Source organism: Diceros bicornis, chromosome 7 (assembly GCF_020826845.1).
Source record: "Diceros bicornis minor isolate mBicDic1 chromosome 7, mDicBic1.mat.cur, whole genome shotgun sequence".
NCBI lineage: Eukaryota > Metazoa > Chordata > Mammalia > Perissodactyla > Rhinocerotidae > Diceros > Diceros bicornis.
In genome coordinates this window covers 63,700,829-63,724,576 of record NC_080746.1, presented here as the reverse complement: position 1 = coordinate 63,724,576, position 23,748 = coordinate 63,700,829, and the positions used below count along the sequence as shown (strand labels likewise).

At 36.1% G+C, this 23,748-nt stretch overlaps 1 protein-coding gene and 1 pseudogene across 1 annotated transcript; one reads left to right on the top strand and one right to left on the bottom strand.

The window, feature by feature from the left end:
• The first annotated feature begins 1,328 nt into the window (after nucleotides 1-1,328).
• LOC131408089 (olfactory receptor 52E4-like) lies at nucleotides 1,329-2,236 on the top strand (annotated as a pseudogene).
• A 17,712-nt stretch (nucleotides 2,237-19,948) lies between these two features.
• LOC131409109 (olfactory receptor 52E8-like) lies at nucleotides 19,949-20,905 on the bottom strand. The gene has a single exon (XM_058546281.1). It carries the CDS (start codon nucleotides 20,903-20,905, stop codon nucleotides 19,949-19,951), a length of 957 nt encoding a protein of 318 aa, XP_058402264.1.
• Nucleotides 20,906-23,748: the final 2,843 nt, after the last annotated feature.

The following is a 23,748-nucleotide window of genomic DNA, read 5'->3' as shown; positions in this document are numbered from 1 at the left end:
TTTCTTTCAGGAAGAGGATCCTTCTAGACCCTAAGGATTAATGATTCTGTGGGAGATGGGCTGGGGATTGGAAGCCTGTTGCAATACAAGCATAAACGTTCCTTTGTAGGGATGACAAATAAAATGAAGTCAGAAGAGGAAATATTTCTCTAGTCTGATCCTAAAAGGATCATGGTCATGGCCAAGGCAGATGGTGCTGCCCAAGGCTGGGCTCAGAGAGTGAGGCACTGGAAATGAGGGACAGGAGGCCTGAGAAACAAAAACCCCTGAAATAGGATTGGAGCTGTGAGGAACAGAGGAGCATAAGGTCGGTGTTGTTTGAACATTTCTGGTAGAGGTAAAGTCTTTGTTTCTTCTTAATTTCAGTTTTCTTAAAAGTATAGATCAAACAGTGTTTTAAAACAAGGTACATTTTATTTTCTATTCAGAATTTTTTAAATAAATGTCTATAGAAATTTTAATAGCAAGCCCTTGGATGTAAGTACTTCCTTGATCTGTCCATCTTACCTGAGTCTTACTTAGCCAAGAGGCTCAGGGAACCTCTCAGGCAGAGGTACCCCAAGCCATGTAACTTACCACTGAAGCCATGTATCACGGAAGAAGGAGAAAATGAAATAAGAAGGAAGAGATGATTTCCTTCCTTACTGATCCTCACAAACATGCTTCCTGATCCCCCCAGAGAGAGAGAGTTACTGACTTTCCTAAAGCCCTGTTGTCACAGCCTTATCAGAGAAGAGCAATTGTCAGCACTTTCAGTTCATGCTCCACAGGGCTAAAGGAGTATTCTTTCTAGAAATCTAGTTGAAGCGTCATTCTACATCTTAAATATATTTAATGTTTATTATTAACTCTAAGCAAAATCATCCCCTTATTGCATTCACGTATCTGCTTAAATATCACTTTGTTAGAGAGGACTGTCCTTGTGATCCTAAGTTTAAAATGACACCAGCTTTGTCATTAGCTAATTGTCATGCTTTGTTTTTCTTTAAAGCACTTATATCTCTTATGTCTACTTGATATATATATATGTATATAAACACATATACATAAACATATTTTTTATTTATTTGGTTACTGTCTGTCTCATCCCCAAAATAATAATATTATGAAATCAGAGATTTTGACTGATTTGTTCGCTACACTCAGCAGAACTGTGCATATTTTTGAATGTCTGAATGAATGATACTTTAAAGGCTGACATATAATCTCCCGCATAATTTCCTGCTGATTACTGCCCAAATTTATTGTATTCTTTTATTTGATGTTGATTGACATCTTAAATTGTTTGATTATTTGTTTCTCTGTGTTTCTAAAAGAGCAGAGAGAGGATGTCCCCCTCAAATGACACCAGGTTACATCCCTCCTCTTTCCTCCTGCTGGGAGTGCCTGACCTTGAAGAGATGCACATTTGGATCAAGTTTCCTTTCTGTCCTGTATATTTGATGGCCCTTGTGGGCAACATCACTATCCTGTTTGTGATCAAGAATGAACACAGTTTCATCAGCCCATGTTTTACTTCTTAGTTATGTTAGCCTCCATTGATCTCGGCCTGTCCACATCCACTATCCCCAAGATGTTGGGCATATTCTGATTTAATTTAAGGGAAATTAGCTTTGGGGGTTGTGTCACCCAGATGTTCTTCATTCACATATTCACTGCTATGGAGACCGTTGTGTTGGTTGCCATGGCCTTTGATCGCTACATTGCCATCTGCAACCCTCTGCAGTACAGTCTGATTCTCACTAACAGAACTATTGGTCTCTTTCTTGTTGTGGTGTTTGGTGTTAATTTCATTTTGGTTATCCCTCTGGTGTTTCTCATCTTGAGGCTTCCCTTCTGTGGACACCGAATAATCCCCCACACATATTGTGAGCACATGGGAATTGCTCAGCTGGCCTGTGCCAATATGAAGGTAAACATTATATTTGGATTAATTCTTATATCAATGGTGTTTGTTGACGTGGTTTTGATTGTCATCTCCTATGTGAGAATACTCCAAGCTGTCTTCTGTCTTCCTTCTTGAGATGCCAGACTTAAAACACTTAATACATGTGGCTCCCATATCTGTGTTATCCTAGCATTGTTTACTCCCGCTTTTTTCTCCTGCATGACCCACCAGTTTGGCAGGAATGTTCCCATATACATTCACATTCTGCTGGCCAATTTGTATGTTGTTGTTCCACCCGCCCTTAATCCTGTCATCTACGGAGTGAGGACTAAGCAAATTAGGGAGTGAGTTTCAAGCATCTTTTTGAAAAAAGACTGACATAAATTGTCTCAGAGATATTCATTTTAATCTAGGGAAAAGAGAATGTGTTTCTCAACTACAGAATCTTGCAACAGGAAAAAGACTCCGAGCTTTGTATTATTTCATTCATAATTCCCCTAGATATCCCATCTAGAACATGTAACATGATTAATATCAAAACAGTCACTGTGAAAGTTTATAGAATATCTAAAAGTTTTGGACAACTTACTTACAAGATTTTCTTAGGATTTCTTTCCTCTATAACCTCTATAGAGCACTTATTATAGACAGGATTATGTAGAATAAAATGATTCTTTTTATTTGCAGATAGTTAACTCCATTGGCCACATTAACAAATTCATGTACAAATTCATGTACAAATTCCTACATCAAGGTCTACAAGTTTTTAATACTCATGACAGATTTTTTTCATTCCTTTCTTAATTGCTTAATAGTTTTTATCCATAATTTTATTGATATTTATTATACGTCAGAAACTGATGTCATATATATATATATAATATAAAGATAAATATGTACATAACATTTGAAGAGTCTTAATAGGATGAAGAATTTGGAGAAATTTTCCCTATGACTATGACTCTGTGTGGAATCTTCCCAGGCTCATTATACCTATGCAGATCTCCCCATAAGTGATTTATTGTTCAAAGTGAAGCGTCTGTCTGTAGATGTGTATGTATGCAACACTGCAAAGCATATATAAATATAAATATATTTATATCTCTGTAGACAGAGAGAGAGAGAAAGAAGCAATACTTCATAGAAGCATCAATATGGTAGGGAATTTAAGATGATCAAGAATGAACACCTGTAAACGGGTGAATGCCTATACATATCAGTTACATTCTCAAAGGTCAAATCTAATAAAATAGATAGAAATTACTCGCAGTTTCACAAATTTTAGTTATCCATTCAGTCATCATTTATCAAGCACTGTAATGTCCAGCCCTTTTCAACTTGCACTTCTTCCTTGTAGCTTATCTGATGAGCCTCAGTATCCTACCCATGTTTTATTGTTCTGGACCAATGTTATGTATTTGTTTAATGTTTACCTCATGATACCTTGTTACTCACAAAGTAGGTGCTTAGTAATTGACTTTTTTACTTAAAAAAATTATTTTTCAAAGAAGGCATACAGATAGCAAACAGGTACAAGAAAAGGTACTCAACATCATTAACTATCAGGGAAATGCAAACCAAAACCACAGGGAGCTATCACCTCATACCTGCTAGAACGGCTATTATCAAAAAGACAAGAAATAGCAAGTGTTGGTGAGGATGTGGAGAAAAGGAAACACTTGTGCACTGTTAAAGGGAATGTAAATTGGTGCAGCACTATGGGAAAAACTATGGAGGTTCCTCAAAAACTTAAAAATAGAATTACCGTATTATCCACCAATTCCACTTCCGGGTATTTATCCAAAGGAAATGAAAACACTGACTTGAAAAGATAAATGAACACCCATGTTCATTGCAGCATTATTTATAATAGCCAAGACATGGAAGCAACATACATGTCCATGAATGGATGAATGGATAAAGAAGATGTGCTATATATATATATATATACACAATGGAATATTATACAGTCATGAAAAAAGGAGACATTGCCATTTGTGACAACAAGGATGGATCTTGAGGGCATTATGCTAAGCGAAATAAGTTAGAGAAAGACAAATACTGTATGATCTCACTTATATGTGGGATTTAAAAACAAACAAACAAAAAACTGAACTCATAGATATAGAGAACAGATTGGCGGTTGCCAGAGGCAGGGCTGGGGGGTAGGTGAAATGTGTGAAGGGAGTCAAAAGGCACAAACTTCCAGTTATAAAATAAAAAAGTTATGAGAATGTGATGTACAGCATGGTGACTATACTTAATAATACTGTTATTATACATTTGAAAGTTGCTAAAAGAGTAAATTTTAAAAGTTCTCATCACAAGAAAAAAATTATAACTGTGTAGTGATGGATGTCAACTAGACTTACTGTGGCGATCATTTCACAATATACACAAATATCAAATCATTATGTTGCACACCTGAAACTAATATAATATGTCAATTATACCTCAATTTTAAAAAGTTTAAAAAATATATTAACCAAAAAAATGTTATCATATTACATATAGTAAGAAAGAATCTTACACATACCACTTGATGGCTTTTTACGAATGTACAACTATGTGGGGTCCTGTGCTTTGGAATTACCATTCTAGAAAGTTTCTAAGTCCCTTTCCAGTAGCTAGAACTAGCCACCCTTCCCCAAGCTCAAGGAACCCAATTTGGGCTCCATCCCTATTTCTCCACTTTAGAACATTCCCCTTTGGGACACTCTGTAATCAAATACCTTGCATCCATGGTGTTGAACAGATGCTCATAGAGCTCCAAGGATAATGCCAACAGAGTTGCCCAGGGGCTTTTGAACAGTTCCAATTCTAGGGTAGTGTCCTGGAGAACAGTTTGCTCCACTGAGTGGTACAGTATTTATTTCATGAGATTGCTAGAAGTTAGTCTACCAGACTGGTGCTGGTATGCTGATTTGGGGTGACTCAAATTGTTTATGTAGTCAGAGGCCCCACAAGAAGTATTAGTCTGAGTACTTGCACACCTTACGGGCAGCTCAGTACAGTGTAACCACTTTTTAGATCAAAATACGTGACACTACCAACAACCCAGAAAAGGTATTCATGCCTCTACCAATCAGTAACTTCCAGAGTTCATAATTTTTTGTATTTAATACTATAGATTAGATAGTTTATGGATTTAATATTAATTAAGTTATATAAAATGCATCTTTTATTATGGCTTATGTCACTCAAAATTATACCTGTGGCCTTGATTCGTGTGATTGTATATAGATGTAGCTTGTTACTTTTTGTTGTTGTATAGTATTCCACTTTATGAATGTACCAAATTTAATTATCCTTTCTGGATGGACCTTTGCATTTTATCCTATTTTTGGCAATTTTGATAAAATTTTCATGAATATTTCTCTACACGTTTTGTAGGAGATGTTTACAGTGAATTATAACTTCTAAGAGTATGATTGCTGGGTGATTGGGAGGGTATGTTTTTAGCTTTAGTAAAAAGTTCCAGGTTTCCAAAATTATACATCATTTTACATTTTCACCAGTTACGTACAACCCAATTGCTGCACATTCTCACCAGCACTATCAGTTTTGTATGTGTGTTTGTGAGTGCATGTGAATGTATATACATTTCGTGCCGTCATGCAAGATATATAATGCTATTGTGTTGTGGCTTTAATATATATTTCCCTTATCACTAATGATGTTGTAAAAACTATAGCTATTGGCCATTTGCATATTCTCATTAGTGGAACACCATTTTAAATTCTATGCCAATTTCTTTAGAATTGGGTTATCCTTTTCTTATGAAGTTGTAAGAGTTCTTTTTATAGTGTGTGTTTGAGTTCTTTCTCAGCTATATGTCCTGAAAACATCTCCTCCCACTATATGAATTGACTTTTCACTCTTTACATGGTGTTTTTTGAGGAATTCAAGTATTCACATTCAGAGAAGTCCAATTTATTAATATTTCCCATGAAAGTTATTGCTTGCTCTTTGTATCCTGTTGATGAAATATTTGCTGAACTCAATAATGTGAAGATATTCTTCTATGTTACCTTCACTATTCTTTATTATTTCACCTTTACATTTTAGTCTATGATCTATCTAGAATTTATTTTTGAGTTTGATGTGAAATAAGGATCAAGCTTTCTATATGACTATCCCAATTAATCCAGAACCATTTATTTAAAATCCGTCTTTTCCACACTGTATTTCATAATGCTATTGTTGTAAATCAGATATTGGTATAGAGGTGGGTCTGTTTCTTGACTCACTCATCTACTCTTCTATCCATATGCCAATATGACACTATATAAATTACTATAATTTCATAATAGTAAATATTGGTATCTGGTAGGGCCAATACATCATCTTTAGGAGTTCAGATCAAAATAGATGAAGATTTCAGATCCTAGGCCACATCATAGCTAAGTAGGTCCATCAAAATAGCAAAACAAAGTGATAAGTGGAAAAAAGTTGGAAATCTTTCTGGATTTTCATTGACACGGGCTATCAGATCTACTGAAGGTGACTGAAGAAGGAATGAAAGAGAAGAGACTAGGAAAAAACAGAGAATAGACAGAGATTTAAATTCCTTACTGCCCAATCTGGGGTTTAATTCTGGGGACAGAAACTTGGTCCCCAATTCTGTCCCACAACCTCAGCGTTCAAAGTTGAAGGACCCTCATCTGCTCCCCCCATGAGGTCCAAACACTTTGCTTACAATTTATATGATATGATACATCAGTGACTTGATCTACCACGTCACCATTTTACCAAAACCGATTGCCTTCAATATTCAGCTGTATCCAGTTTTTATGGAAATGTGCAGGAGGCCAACTCCATCTCTAGGCAGCCAGCCTGAAGGCAATCAGCCAAATTAACCTTGCCCTCCTACCCATAATATATTTGAGGAGATTTCCCCAGCTTCCCTTAGGAACTTACTTTAGAATTCGTAATGCCATCAAGCTGTCCTTTATCTCCTTTATAATTTTCAATCTGTACTGCATATTTTATACACTAGCACTCAGCCATCCATCCACCCATCCATCCAATTAAATGAGTCAAGCAGTTCAGGAACAGAACTGATTGCCCTACCCTTGTGGATTGCTTGTTATGGAGCAGGTTCTGTGCTAGGTGCTGAAATCCCTGTACTCACTGACCCTCAAGTATCCACTTAATGGCATTAAATTACCTCTTTGAACCTGGGTAAGTTTTTATTTTATCATTTTTATTACCAAAGGCTAGACATAGAAGACTGGACAATGAGAAAAATTTAACAGTGTATCATATGTCAATAAAATGTAACGATAAACGTAATAGCTATGGAAGGATGAAGAAATATGCTTAAATAGATCTAAATGAAATAAACAAAACTAGTATCAGAGCACAGAAGATTTTTAGGTCAGTGAAACAACTTTGTGTCACTGTATCACTGTATAATGACATGTGTCCACTGTATTTGCAATGGTGGATACATGTCATTATACATTTGTCCAAATCTATAATGTGTCTAGTACCAAGAGTGAATCCTAAAGTAAACTATGCACTCTGAGTGATAATGATGTGTCAATGTGGATTCATCAATAGTAACAAATGTATCAGTCTGGTGAGTGACGTTGATAATAGTGGAGGCTATGCATGTGTGGGGGAGATGGTGTGGTGGCAGGTGGAAATCTCTGTACATTCTACTCAATTTTTCTGTGAATCTAAAACTTCTCTAAAAAATAAAGTGTATTAAGAATATGGTGCTTGTATTATCATTTTAAAAATTGTTTAAAAATAGCATTTTTAAAAAATATTCATAATAGTTGTTTGTATTTCCTCCAATTGAATAGGAAAAGTTCAATTTCTACTTCCAGTCATTTTGGTTTTTGTTTCTTTTGTTTTAGATAATACTACAAAAAGGAGACAAAAAAGAAAATATGCATGGTAAAAGCCTGGTCTCCAGGCACAACTAGTAATGATGTAAAGATCGTATTAATGACCTAGAATAGAGTATTGTAGCAGAGCTCTCCATATACCTACAAAGGTACATATTCACATGTTAACTGCAAACCTCTAGACATGTTCTTGGATAGAGATATATTTAAATATTTTTTTAGATTATAATATTCAACATGCATATATAGAATATTTTAGGAATTATATCCAATGATCTGACAATATTTATGATGGCTGTATTTACTTGAATGAGATTATTCAATTTATTTCACTTAGTGCTCACTAATTTTGCACCATCTTTTGTTCTTACTTTTAGTTAACTTCTTAACTGAAATATTTAACTAGTTGCCTCAGAATACATATGTATTATAATGCATGAGGTGTATATTAAACCCATTATTTCCCTTGTGTGGCTGTGTTAAAAAATTAAGATAATGTACCTTCCTTAGGTTGTTTTCAGTTCAGGGCTATTACAAATAAAGCTGCTATGAATATTTGTGTACAAGTCTTTGTATGAACCATTGGGCTTTTTAAAATTTCTTTTATGTACATACTTAGGAGTATGTTGGTTGGGTGAAATGAGAGGTATATGTTAAATATTATTTTTAAAATTGCAAAGCTGTTTTCCAAAGTCTTTCTTCCATTTTGCATCCAACTAGCAGTGTACGAGAGTTCTGGTTGCTCCACATTCTTACTAACATTTGATATAGCTAATCTTTAATTTTTCAGTTTTTGTAATGGTATTTCATGTAGTTGTAACTTGCATTTCCCTAATGACCAGTGCCAGTGAGCATCTTTCCATGTGCTTATTGATCATTTGCATATCTTTTTGTGAAATATCTATTAAAATTTTAACTTCATTTTTTTAAATTGGGTTTTTTATCTTTTTATCATTGACCTGTAAAAGTTATTCGTAGAGTCTGCATACAAATCCATTATCTGATATATGTGTTGCAAGTATTTTCTCTCAGTCTAAGGCTTGCATTTTTCATTTTCTCAGTAATGTATTTTGAAAAGAAATATATATATTTTTTATTTTGATGAAGTCTATACAATCAGAGTAGGGACTTTTGGAGGTCAGGTGGTCAATGAAGTTTTAGGTCAGATCCATTTCACAGGGGCCTAATGGGTCCCTGAAGTCATCCTGTAGTTATTTCCCTGGTTGCAGAATGCATAACTGGAACAGATATATTCAGCCACTGGCAGAACTTCTTGCTCCAGGAACGTCAGTCTTTTATTCTATTCAGACCTTCAACTGATTGGATGAGGCCCACCCATATTATGGAGGTCTCAGTTTTTGCTATGCAACCAGTTAGTTTTGAAAGATCCTCAGTAAACTCATGCCTTGGCTTGGGTGAAGCAGAAGTATCTTTGCACATTTTTTGATGGTTAACAACAAAGACAAAGCCCATCCTGCGCAACTGAGAAAGCGTCTCAGAGGTTGTGCCTGAAATTTTTCAATCTCTATGCCTACTGTATCCATTTCTTTCTTCTGCTGTGCTTTACTTTGACCTTGCTTAAAGCCTGTGAAGTCTCATGAGTCCTTCCTTTTAGATATTTGACTCCATGTAATTGCTGCAGTTGCTATTTCAAAACTTATAAAAATGGAGTAAAAAAATGATGTTTATGGTGTTTTATTGATTATTTTCTTCCCTGTGGTTACATGATTAGGGGTCCAGCTCTGCCATGGAGGAAATAAGATCTGTGTTTGATTTCTTCGATTAGTGCTCCTGGAACCCGCACCCTGCAGCATTGTGCAGTTGGTCATACTGCAGCTATGATAGTTCTGGGCACCATAGCTGTTCTCTGCCATAATCAATTAATTCTGTATAAAAAAATTATTTAACAGTACTGGAGTTGCGGTAAAACTTTATCATCAAATTCTGATCTTAATATCCATAACAGAAATAAATTACACTATTTATTTAACAATTAAATTTATATTTTGTCTAGGGACAAATATTTCCTATATAAAATTATCTTTAATAAATTTATTTACTGCACATATGTGGGGAAACATTGTGTTTAACATCATATGCTGTAAAACATTTACTCTATAAGAGCCTAAGATCACTCCTCTTTTTTAAGGATGGAAAGGAGAAAGATTTGGAGACTATTTCCAAATCAAGTGTTCAGAGTCAAAATCTGTTAAAAACGAAAATCGTCACCATCTGATCTCTGATCTGCTTGATTCTCACCCCATAAATAATGGGGTTAAGGGCAGGGGTGTGATTACATACATATTTGCCAGGAGTTTGTGGATGTAATGTGGAATACTGTGGCAAAATTGATGAGTTATAAAGGAGAAAAACACTGGAGTGAAGAAAGCTAAGATGACACACACATGGGAACCACAAGTATTAAGAGTTTTGAGCCTGGCCTCTCTGTATGGGAGTCTGAAGACAGCATGTAGAATCTTCATATCGGAGGTAGCAATCAAAGTAACATCCAGAAGTATCATAGAGACAAGGATTAATCCAAATAATATATTGACCTTTATGCTGACACAGGCCAGACGGGCAATGCCCATGTGCTTATAGTAGGTATGGGGTATAATATTATGTCCACAGAATGAAAGCCTTAGAAGGAGAAATACAAGTGGAAAAACCAAAACAAAAATTTTCAGCTTTCCTACTGTATGTGGGACGCCGCCTCAGCATGGCTGGAGAAGCGGTGCATCTGCATGCGCCCGGGATCCGAACCCGGGCCCACAGTAGGGGAGCGTGCGTACTTAACCGCTAAGCCACGGGGCCGGCCCCCTATTCCTGCTTGTTGAAATGGCCTATCTTTCGTCTTCAACATGCTTATAAATAACTTTCATCATAATCTAAGTATATTTTTTTGCTGTTTCTAAATTTGCATTGTTAATTTTTACTTTTCTCATCAGAGGATGAAGACACATGTTTTGTTCTTTGAAACAGGGACCTTGCCTTCTGAGGCCACTGATTTCACAAAATTCAATGCAACATAATTAATCTTTGATATAAAAATCACCATTTTTTAGAGAGACTGACTCAAGCTTAAAACACTGACTGAACCCTTTAGGCTTCCCATTTATTTACCCTATTTGTCGCAACAGACAATTTGGTCTCATTTCATTTCTAAATAATCCATATCATTTCCAACATTCTCCCTAAATGGAGAATCATGGATATTATTATTATTACTATCATTATTATTGTCACTGCTAACAATAAGTAAATTTCTTTCAAGTCTGGATCATAGGTGTATGTCTCCATCCTCAAAACAAAGCTGCTTTGTTACAGTCATCCAGCTCTCTGACTTCCTGGTATTCCTAGGGTTCTGCTCAAATCTATTTATTCACTGGATTTTCATTTAATCTCAAGCATTTAGTGCTTTATTCAGTTTCATCAGCTACATTGCCCATTATGATCAGTATCCTCAAGTGTCTTCTAAATTTAGTTTTCCTCATTCTCTACTACCTCTTGCATATTTAACTAATATAACTGGTCTAAATCCACATTTCTAAAGAAGAAAGAACCAAAGATGAATGTGTTCTTAATTATAACACATAAAGAATAGCCCTTTGAAGAGGATGAAATACTATTAATAAAGAGAGACATGACCTCTTCCTAGAAGCCAAGAAAGTTAGGATGTTGCACAATACACTATTCACTTGAGATTTTAGGAAATCAAATTTAAGAATAAAAGAACATGACCCTATGAAAGAAAAGAAAGGAAGATGAAATCTTTAATATGGAAATGTACTACTGAATCCCCAAGACAGATGTGAGGAAAAGCACCAGCATCATCCTCCTATTCATCCTCCACGTCTGCACCTTAGTTACCCATTCTCAGAAAGGCCTTTACTAAACTCAGTATGTTGGCTTGTAATATAATCTCCTAGGATCCTCTTCTACTACACATCTCTCTGTATGTTTATTTAATCAACGTTTAAGTTCCTATGTAATTGCAAGCTTCATACAGAGTTGTTGAGTGGCCAGGGGATGATTTTGTTCATCATTACTTCTCTAGCACCTGGCAGATAGCTGACCCTCAAAACAGTTGTTAATGAAAGACTGAGTAAGTAGGTAATTACTAGTTTCAAATCCTGGTCAGAAGTCTTCATAGTAGAAGGATGGGAACAGAAATCACACAGTATATTTGGCAGTTAATGATGGAGAAATGAGAAGGAAAACCATCATCCTCATAAGATACAAAGAAGACAACTCTTTGATCAGAGGTTTTCCTGATAAGGGGGGCTATCGATGGGCCTGTGACATAATAAAAGGAGAATACCAGGCAGACATTCTAGGGAGAGTTTAATAAAAGCAGGTGATCATAACAATCAGAAATGGTAAGTAAAATATGATTGATAGATTTATGTATGTATAAGTTAGTCTTCTCATGGAAACTCCTGACTATTGTGCAGCTCTAGGACATCGAAGAAACATCAATAAAATAGTTTCATGGTAATGCATGTTCCAAAATCTGAGTTATTCAATCTTTTACAATGTCAACATGTTTTCAGCAAAAAAACATTATTTACTCTATATTAGAGTGTCTAAACAAAAGAATTGTGCAAGGGGCAAATGGATGATGCCAGAGACTTGTGAAATCTGTAATTAAAGCCTTGTAGACTTGTTAGACTTGTAGGAGAATTCAGGAGGCCTCCCAGTAGAAGAGCAATAGACTAGGAGAGAAAATAGGAGAAGAATTGTTGCAAAACAGCCTCTTTCTGTATGACACCTATCTAGGAGATCCTTATTCCCTGTATCTAGGAGATCTTGATCCCTGCATAGAATGAGCAACAAAAGCTCAAGAACTGTGTTAAGACCAGAAATATGTTCCATCAAGTATTCTGCAGTCCTGGGTAAAGGGGGACCTCTCTCTGAGATCAGAATTGTTCCTCTGCACGACACTGAGCAGGCCTAGGTCAGGAGCAACTGCTATATACCAGATATATTTCAGCTCAATTAAGATCCACTCTCCTAACCCATACCCAATAGATAGAGAGGCGGATAGCTACATAAATAAATACATGTTCATGATGTGGGAGAGGGAAAGAGGATCATCTTGCTTTTTCTAAACTAGACCCTGGTATTAGAAAAACAGTAAAAGATGGATAAACTGGAAGAGCCCGTGAAGTAATGCATGATGGAGTCCTGCCAACAGCCACGCTTATAGGAAAGGGAAAGTGATGTCATTAAAAAAACCTCTTATTACTAGTTTTAAATTGTTTTGTGTTTTTATCTACAGCTTATGTATTTAATGCTAATATTGCTTGATAATATGGGGGACTAAAGCAAGACTGAATATGCCAGTAAACATGTAGCCATATTTGCATAAATCAGAATGCAAAAATTCATTTTATGCTTTTAGGAAGATACACGTTATTTGGAATCTGAAGGGATGAAAATATTGCTGTTATTTATCGTTAGTGATAGCAAAATAAAAATAGAAAATGTATTGATTTGACTTGGAAAATTTTTGAAAATGTCATTTTTTAGATAGTAAATACCAAAAGCATTCTGAAATAACCAATAACATGATAAAGTAAAATTAGCTTATAATAGAGAGTTAGAAATGGGAGGGAGGGAAAAGAGAGAGAGAGAAAGAGAAGAGGGAAGACAGAAGTGAGAAAACAGAAGAGGAGGAGAGAGAAATTCCACAATACCACAACAAAGCAAATTGTTTGTTTGACTGTGTAGTTTCTTTCTTTTTACTTTTCTTATGATTAAAAATAGATATACTCATAAAAAATGAGAAAACATTAAAATATACAGAATTACCTGAAAATCTACAAATTAGAAATAAGCATGTTAAATATTTTGGTTTATCGCCTCCAAATTAATATTTGTGTCACATATAAAGATGATGAGGGGGTTAAATCAATGGATCCAGGTTCAAACCTTTCCAATCTATGTGTTCAAATACATATAGCAGCCAAGGCTGTACTCAACTCACCAGCCTCAGGTATAGCCAAAATTGAAAGAGTCCACCATCCTGACTAATCACTGCTCCAGTGTCTCAGCATCGTAACTGTAGTTCAAGGAGAAAAGTTTATATTAAGATTGAAAAATCCTCTCCTTGACCAGAAGTAGCTGCTCTTCTGGGGCTCCATGGGAGGAGAGCATGAAAGACGGTGAATTCACATGTTCTCACCACAGGTTTATGAGCATAAAAAAGCACATGGCAAATGAATCCTTTGGGACTTGCAAGTTTCTCCTCTTAGGTTCCTAGCTTGCAAGAATTTCTCCTCTTCTAACAACCCACCATTTCTAATTACTCTCTTGCCATCAGTCCCACAAGAACATCGTCTGAGCCAATCTGTAATTTCCCCATCCTCTTACCCAAAGCTATTCTATTCTCTAATGATTGTGCCATTTTTTTTTTCAGCAAATATCATTTACTGATCTAGAAGTCAGGTAAGCCATAGGTTATGTGCTCAGATATGTTTTGCATCTGTATATCTTTCCCCCAAGAAACTTTATTTTTATTTTTTTTGGTGAGGAAGATCAACCCTGAGCTAACATCCAATGCCAATCTCCTCTTTTTGCTGAGGAAGATTGGCCCTGAGCTGACATCTGTGCCCATCTTCCTCTACTTTATATGGGACGCTGCCACAGCATGGCTTGACCAGCATCATCGGTGTTCACCTGGGATCTGAACTGGTAAACCCTGGACTGCCAAAGCGGAGCGAGTGCATTTAACCACCGGGCCACCGGGCTGTCCCCCCAAGAAGCTTATGTTCTGGTTGCAAAGATAATACTAACCACTTATAAATATATAAATAGTTAGGTTTTAAGTTATGTGGTGCTAACTTTAGAGCTACAGAAATTCAGATAACCGGTAAGACTTCCAGGCTTTCTAACTCAATTTCCTTTAAAAAGGAGTTGGAAGGTGGCACAATAAAAACTGCAAAGTAAAATAGAAACAGATATTATTTGAGGACATCACAGAAAGATTATGTACTGTGTCTAGAACCATAAGAGACTGGTTTTCTCCTGAGAAACCACAAAGTATCTCCAACAGCTGTCTGCAGTCAGCTGGTCTGGCACTAACATCTTGATCATGATAATGCCCACTTAACATGAACAATTTCACAAAACGTGAACATCAGACAAGTTCACTTTGTGTCGGTGATGATAGAATGAAATAAAAACAAGACCCTTTCATAATCATGTCTGAGCAGAAGCAAAAATAAAAATACTGTCCAAAAAAAAAAAAAAAAAAAAGGTGTCCGTCTGGCTAATATGACTGACTACGGCTATTTTATCAAAGATAGTTTTAGCCCCCACTCCATTGTTGTCATCTTCTATACAAAAATTATTAAGATATGGAGGTTCCCCAAAATTAAAAATAGAACTACTAAACAATCCATCAATCCCACGTCTAGGTATATACCCCAACTAAATGAAAACAGGTTATCAAAGAGGTATCTGCACTCCCATGTTTATTGAAGCATTATTCATAATAGCCAAGATATGGAAACAACCCAAGTATCCGTCAAAGGATGAATGGATAAAGAGGATGTGATATATACATATAATTTATAGGTTTACATATTTATAATGGAATTATATTTGCCATGAGAAAAAAGAAAATCCTGGCATTTACGCCAACATGGATGGACATTGAGGACATTATGCTAAGTGAGATAAGTCAGACAGAGAATGACAAATACTGTGATATCTCTTATATGCGGAATCAAAAAAAACTGAACCCCAAAAAACAGAGAGGTGAATAGTGGTTACCAGGGGCTATGGGTGGGGAATGGGAGAGATGTTGTTTAAGGGCACACACTTCCCAGTAGTAGATAAATAAGTCCTGGAGATCTAATACACAATACAGTGATTATAGACAACAGCACTGTATTATAAACATTAAACGTGCTAAGAGTCTAGATCATAATTATTCCCACCACTAGAAGAAATGATAATTATATGACATGATAGGGGTGTTAACTAATGCTACAATGGCTATCATATTGCAATATAAATGTGTCAAATCAATATGTTGTACACCTTAAACTTACACAATGTTATATGTTAATTATATCTCAATAAAAATTATATTCAATAATAGAATTAGTCCCTTTTCTTGAAACCACCTACTTCTGAAAAGCACCCCCAAAACAAGCACAAAGCCAGTGTCCCACTCTTCCTTCCACACTCTTACTGAGACTACCACCGCGTCATCACTCTGTGTGATTTCCCTTCCTGTAGCAAGTAATAAACTCTAGTTTTGTTTTGTATTTTTGTTTTTTCTACTGGTTGTTGGCTGAGGGCATTGATGTTTCCTGTATATGAGAGTATCAGTTGGTCCACATGCTCACCAATTGCTGGCATTCTCAGGGCTGTTTTTAAACCGTTCTAATAGGATGTAGAGCTACCTCATTGTGTTGTTTTTTTTTTTTTTTCCTGAGGAAGATTTGCCCTGCGCTAACATCTGTGCCAATCCTCCTCTATTTTTTCTAGTGTGTGGACCTCCAGCACAGCACAGCCGCCAGCAGAGCGGTGTAGGTCCCGGCCCGGAACTGAACCCAGGCAGCTGAAGTGGAGCTTGCTGAACTTAACCACTAGGCTGCTGGGGCTGGCCCTGCCCCATTGTGTTTTTAATTGGCATTTCCCTGAATTCAAATGATGCTGAGCATCTTTTTATACGTTTATTTACCGTCCATTTAATTTTCTTTGGTGAAGTGCCTGTTCAAGTCATTTGCCCATTTTTTGAATGGGTTGTTTTCTTATTATTGATTTTTGAGAATTCTTTATATATCCTGGATAAAAGTCTTTCATCATATATGTGCTTTGCAAATATTTTTTCTCAGTCTGTGATTTGTCTTTTCTTTCCCTAAAAGTGTCTTTTGAAGAGCAGAAGTTCTTGTTTTTTAATGAAGGCCAATTTATCTTTTTTTTCTTTAGAGAATAGTGCCTTAGTGTCATACCTAAGAATACTGTGCATTAGCTAAAATCACGAACGTTTCCTCTTATGTGGTCTTGTACAAAATTATAAAGTTTTTTACTTTTAGGTGTTACCTTTAAAATTTATGTTCATTATTTCTTGGATTTATTTTGGTATACTTTGTATTAAAGTATAACAGCTTTCTAGGAAAATGTATAAAACACTAAGTATAGGATTAATAAAATTTCACAGTGTCCACATCAAACAGGTCAAGAAACAGGATGTTACCAGTAATTCAGAAGTCAACTCATATCAGCTCCCAGTTACTAATACACCAAAAAAGTAACCACAATCTTGACTTCTAACACCATAGACTAAGTTTGCTTACTAGGAAGCAAAGGATTTTTTTCTCTTGGAAGATAATGGAAAATAATAAATAATCTGTACAAGTAACGTGGTATAAGATGGGGATATACCATAAACAAAACAACTCATTCTATGTAATTAATTTCTACACATACATTGCTCAAAACAAACTTCACATGTGAAATCAAAAATTAGAAGAAATGTGGAGAGTGCATGTGGCAATATCCGATTTCTCAAGGGGAAGAATGTTTCATGGAAACATTTTGATTTTCTGTATTCTTTGAATCATTGGAAACTTTGAAATTGGTTTATATGAATCTTATTTGACAATTCAGCCCTGGTGTTACCACTCTTGGACTTCATATATATATATATATATAAAAAACCTTCAAAGTTATATAATTTAACTTTGTTCTGTCTGGCTCATTTCACTCACTATACTGTTATACATATAGTTTGTTCATTTTCATTGCTCCATAGTATTTCACTGTTTATATATATCACAATTTATTTATGCATTCTACTATTAGAGTACATTGGAGCTGTATCAATTGTTGATCGTTGCACATAGTGCTCTGTGATCATTGAGGTACATATCTTCAGATGAATGTATGTAACAACTGTTTTGGCTATATAACCAGGAGGGGAATTTTTGAGTCATATCGTATATACACGATTAGCTTTCTGAGATACTGCCAAACAGTTTTCTAAAAAGATTTTACCAATTTTCCTTCTCACCAGCAATGTATGAGGATTCCATTTGTTCCACATACTTGCTACTACTTTACATTTTTCATTTTGTTCATTCTGGTCAGTGTATAGAGGAACTGCTTAGTGATTTTAAATATATTTCCCTTATGACTAAGGATGTAGAACATCTGTTCACGTTCACTAGAAATTTGGATATCCTCCTTTGCAAAATCCCCACAGAAGTCCTTTGCTAATTTTTCTATGTTGTGGTGTTCCTTTTTCTGATCAATTTATGGGAATCCTCTATATATTCTGTAATACAAGCCATTTGATTTGCCTATTCTCCCATTAATGGTATATTTGGTGAAATTCTTGATTTTTTTTTTTTTTTTTTTTTTGTGAGGAGATCAGCCCTGTGCTAACATCCGCCAATCCTTCCTCTTTTTCTTGCTGAGGAAGACGGCCCTGGGCTAACATCTGTGCCCATCTTCCTCCACTTTATATGGGACGGCGCCACAGCATAGCTTGCCAAGCAGTGCGTCGGTGCGCACCCGGGATCCGAACCAGCGAACCCCGGGCCGACGCAGCGGAGCGCGCGCACTTAACCGCTTGCGCCACCGGGCTGGCCCCTGAAGTTCTTGATTTTAATATACACTGACTAATCAATATGTTTCCAGTATTGTTAGCATGTATATGTGTATGTAATTGTGCCTTATTCTAGAATCTTTCCTTGTTCCAAGGTTAAGAAGATATTCTCTCTTTTTTTCCCAGAAGCTGTATTGTTTTTCCTCTCAAGTTTACATCTACAATCATTTGGGAATGATTTTTTGTATGACAGGAGATAAATATCAAGATTCATTACTTTTTCATACGCCTCTCCAATTGATCCAGTATCTTTTATTGAAAACATCATCTTTTGTCACTATACTGCAATGTTCTTTCTGCCATAGTTCAGATAAGCATATATCTGAGGGTCTGTTTCTGGACTCTCTATTCAGTTTCATTGGGCTGGTTTTCTATACTTGCACCAAAGCCACACCCTCCCAATTACTATAGCTTTTTTACAGGTCTTTACAACAATTTTGGAAAATGTCTTGTTTTCTGGCAGTTTAAGTCTTCCAACTTTCTTCCTTAGGAGAAACTTGGTGAATCTTGGCTATTCTTGGCTAAATATATATATTTGAACAGTTTCCTGTCCGTGAGTGTGATATCATTCAAGATAGGCTAGATTATACTGTGGTAACACCCACCCTCTCCCAAATTTCAGTGTGTTAAAGGATCAAAGGTTTAATTCTTGTTCATATTACATAACTAATGCAGCTTTTGGGGTGGGGAAGGACTGTATTTTAGTCACTCAGGGATCTATTCTGATGAAGGCATCAGAATTTTATGACATGGCATCTTAACAAAAGCTTTCAGGGTACACGAGAGTGGGAGTAGAGAAAACAGGGAAGCACACAATCACTTTTAAATGTTTCCTCTTAGAACTGACACAAGTTAAGTTGCTTCTACAAATAGTTTATTTGCCATAGCAAGTCGCATGGCAAAGTCGAACTGTGAGAGGTTGGACACGTGTAATCCTCCCACATTGCTGGAAGAAAAAGAAAACTGGAAATGTTGGTAAACACCAGTGATGTCTAACCTAAGTGTGCCAAGCAGATAATTTTAATATTCATCCTCTGATTATTAAAACACATATTTTCAAGCTCTATATTCTTCCTCTAAAAAGTCTTCAGAAAAATTTTTTCTTACTGTGATTATTTTATCCAAAGGCCTAGTGATTAATGTTATTAATTTTATATCTACTTATATCTGAATATGATAATATTATTTTGTTTGTTAATGTACCAGTAGATGAACTCGTCTGTTGTCTATTTAGATGATTAAAGTTTTCCTACCTTATCTAGAGTCAGAGGCTTTGAATATATAGGTTAGTTTAATTTAATTAATTTGTCTGATATCTGTTTATTCGATTGCTACCTTGATGATCCAACAATATACATATAAGTACTTTTCAAAAAATGCAATCCTTACAGATTATAATATTATCCTCAATAATCTCATTATTACCATTAAATTTAAAAGATTATGGAGAAAGGAATGTCATTACTGTTCATATTCACGTTTGGTCCCTGCCTACTATCTTTTTAGACAACAAACTCCTTCTAATGAGCATATGGAAAAAATATGAACAGTAAGACATTCTAAGACTACTGATGGTTAACCATCTTTTTTTAAAAAAAGAATCCCTAAAACTCGCTCCCTAATCTGCTTGGTCCTAACCCCATAGATTATAGGATTGAGGGCTGGTGGAACGACCACGTATAGATTGGCTAAGAGGATGTGGATATATGGGGGGATGTTGTGGCCAAAACGATGTGTTAAGAAAGAGAAAAATGCTGGTGTGAAAAAGGCTAAAATAACACCAATATGGGAGCCACATGTATTGAGAGCTTTGAACCGGGCTTCCCAGGAGGGCAGACAGAAGACAGTATAGAGGATCCTGACATAAGAAAGAGTAATAAGAAGCACATCCAATAATAAAATAGACATATCCCCAAGACCAAATATTATGTTGAGTTTGATGCTAGCACAGGCCAGACGGGCAATGCCCATGTGCTCACAGTAGGTATGAGGGATGATATGGTGCCTACAGAAGGGCAACCTCAGGAGGAGAAACACCAATGGAGCCACCATGCATAAGCTCCGCAGAATAGCGATGCCTGCAATGATGCTGATGATTTTGCTGGTGAGGATCATGGTGTACCGAAGGGGCTTACAAATGGCAATGTAGCGATCAAAGGCCATGGCCACCAACACAATGCTCTCCATGGCGGTGAAGAAGTGGATGAAGAACATCTGGGAAAGGCAGCTTTCAAAAGATATGTCCCTGAGGCTGAACCAGAAGATTCCCAGCATTTTGGGGATGGTGGCTGTGGATAAGCCCAGGTCAATGGAGTCCAGCATGACCAGGAAGTAGTACATGGGCCCGTGGAGACTATGCTCAGTCTGGATCACAAACAGAACAGTAGCATTCCCCAGGAGTGCCACAAGATACACAAAGAAAAAGGGGAATCCAATCCAGATGTGCATATCTTCCAGCCCTGGGATACCCAAGAGGAGGAACAAAGAAGGATGGAACTGGGTTTCATTAAGAATGGACATTCTCTCTGCCATTGCTGGTGATTGTGCATATCAGTGTTAGATGTTGACTTTCCATTAGTGATTCTCACTCCACTTCCTTCTTTGTCCAGATTCCTGGTAAAGTGCAAAATAATTTTGCAATATTCATTTCCTCCCATTCAACGTTATCAAAACTTTTCTGCCATCCTTACCTGAACATCAGATGGAGAGCCAGACTCACTCTTTCCCAGATCATTCCTTTTCATAAAAGCTTGAATAAGAAGAGAAGGGAGAACAATAGCCATCTGTCACCATGGATATTCAAGGTAAGGAGCGTGGATAACAAACGTTTTTGTTCTTTTTATCTGATAATGTTACTCATATTGCATTTAATGTAAATGAAAAATGTGTTAGCATATGTAATCTAACCCATTCTTTTATTGGGGAAATTGAGAACCATTTATATATATATATATATATATATATATATATGTATATATATGTATATATAAATATATATATTTGTATGTGTATATGTATATATATAATATTTGACCAATTGCCTCTGAATATTTGATTCTGAAATCTGAGACCACAAATTTACTTTTGTTTATTCATGCACCTAAAACTATTTCACATATACATATTCTCAGAAAAAAATGTTTGTTAAATGAATGAGTCAGAGGAAAGCAATAACAACCAGCAGGCCCCAGATGATTCGTAACATAATTTCCATCTTAACTAGGTCTTCCAAAAGTCATCTTCATCCAAAATATTTTGGATGATGAATAAAGACAACGAAATGGAGAAGTTTTACACAGGAACTTTTAAGTTAGGGTGAAACTTGGATTTATAAAATATTTTAAATTGAAATGGTCTTATTATACATTGAATCCACAAAATTTCAAATTAATCTAAGAAGCTGTCTTGGGAAGTCTAATCAGGGATACCTAGAGAGTTTCTAATTTTTTGAGCTCTACTCTATTCAAATCCTATCTAATCCTCTTAGATAAGGAAAAGGGAGTATTACTTTGGGTACCCTTGAGATTAGAGTCCAACAAAGCTGTCCTCTATTCCAGATCTTGATGTTTTACTGGATGTCTCCTTTTAAGTACTTAATAAAAAAGAATTTATTAAGTGATTCATTATATAGTAACTAGCTTGAGCAGCAAAATGTTGGATTTATTTATCCTGAGTTAATATTTTAAGACAATCAAGAATGGATAAATTTTGTTTACTGGGTAACTTCTTATGATGAAACAATTTTGAAAACAGTGTGGAAATTGTAGACTCTGAGGAGAGGTACCTGGAAATTGGGGGAATCCATATTTGAGTGGTACCCATCAGAGACAGATGCACAGAAAAAGTATCATAACCTCCTATAATCCAGGATAGGACCAACCTCTAACAAAGAATGTGGTCCATCTAGGGCCCATCAGGAGTATCAGAAAGAAGGGATAATTTGGGACATTAGATAGAAATTTAGACAGAAAATTTAAATAAGACTTCACCCATGCTCTCACAATGTAATGAAGAAGGCATAAATGAAAAGATAAAATTTGAATAAAATGTTGCATTATGGTAAAAATATACAGAAAATGTTGTGGGTATGGATTAAGACAAAAGAAACTCCATGGAGGAGGTAAAATGGATCAAAAACAACCGTATTTTTACAGACAAAGAAGCATAGTAAGTTTATTCCAGGTAGATAGAAACACATGTATATTTTGAGACAGGAATCAAAATTATCACTGGCCCTACCTTGTAGCATGAGTTCATTGGTTTGCCTGAAATGCAAACCAGTTCTCCAGTTCTCCATCATGTTACTCGTCACTCTACCATATTCCATGGCCTTCACCTACCCGCTCACTTTGCCCCACATACTTAAATACCACTTCATGTTCTGTAACTGATAAAGATAAGGAGAAGGGACTCTTTAAACTGTTGGTTTGCAACCGGGGGTGATATTTCCCCCAGGGGATATTTGGCAATGTCTGAAAACATTTTTCATTGCCATAACTTGGAGGAAGTGCTACTGGCGTTGAGTAGGTAGATGCCAGGGATGCTGCTAAACATCTTACAACCCACGAGATAGCCCCCCAGAACAAAGAATTATCTGGCCCAAAATGTCAGTAGTGCCAAGGCTGAGAAACTCTGCTCTATACCTTATCATGTTATCTCTCCCTAATTCCCAGTCCACGGTGCATGCTATTATGAAATGACCTGAACTATCCACGTTATCCCATTTCTCAGATACTTTCTCATTTTGTTCTTGGGTCCTACTAAAAATAAAATCAAACAGAGGCTGACCCTTGGCATAGTGCTTAAGTTCATGCACTCCACTTTGGTGGCATGGGTTCATGGGTTAGGATCCCGGGCCCAGTCCTATATACCACTCATCAAGCCATGCTGTGGTGGCATCCCACATACAAAATAGAGGAAGATTGGCACAGATGTTAGCTTCAGGGCCAATCTTCCTTACCAAAACAGTAATAATAATCATAATAATGATAAAAATAAAAATAAACAAAACAACATGAAACAAACTTTACCAGCATTTACAGTTATGCTTCATGATTTATCCATTCATGAATTCCTTTTTTCAAAAACATACCTGTGTATCTCATTTACTAGGCCTGGCAATGTGCTAGATGTCAGGAAAACATAGTCTTTGATCTCTTAATATTCACATTTGTTCCCTAGCATGTAAGCTGAGAAAAAGTAACTGAGCTGATACAGTTTTCTTCTGCATCTCACCTGTGGTTGCATCTGTGGGACTATGAATGCAAAGAGATATATGTACGTGTAGAAACATATGTAACCATGATGGTTTATGGGTATAAAACTTGCAATATCCAAAGTTTGTCTGTGTGTTCCCTTTATCCTTTTTCCAACTC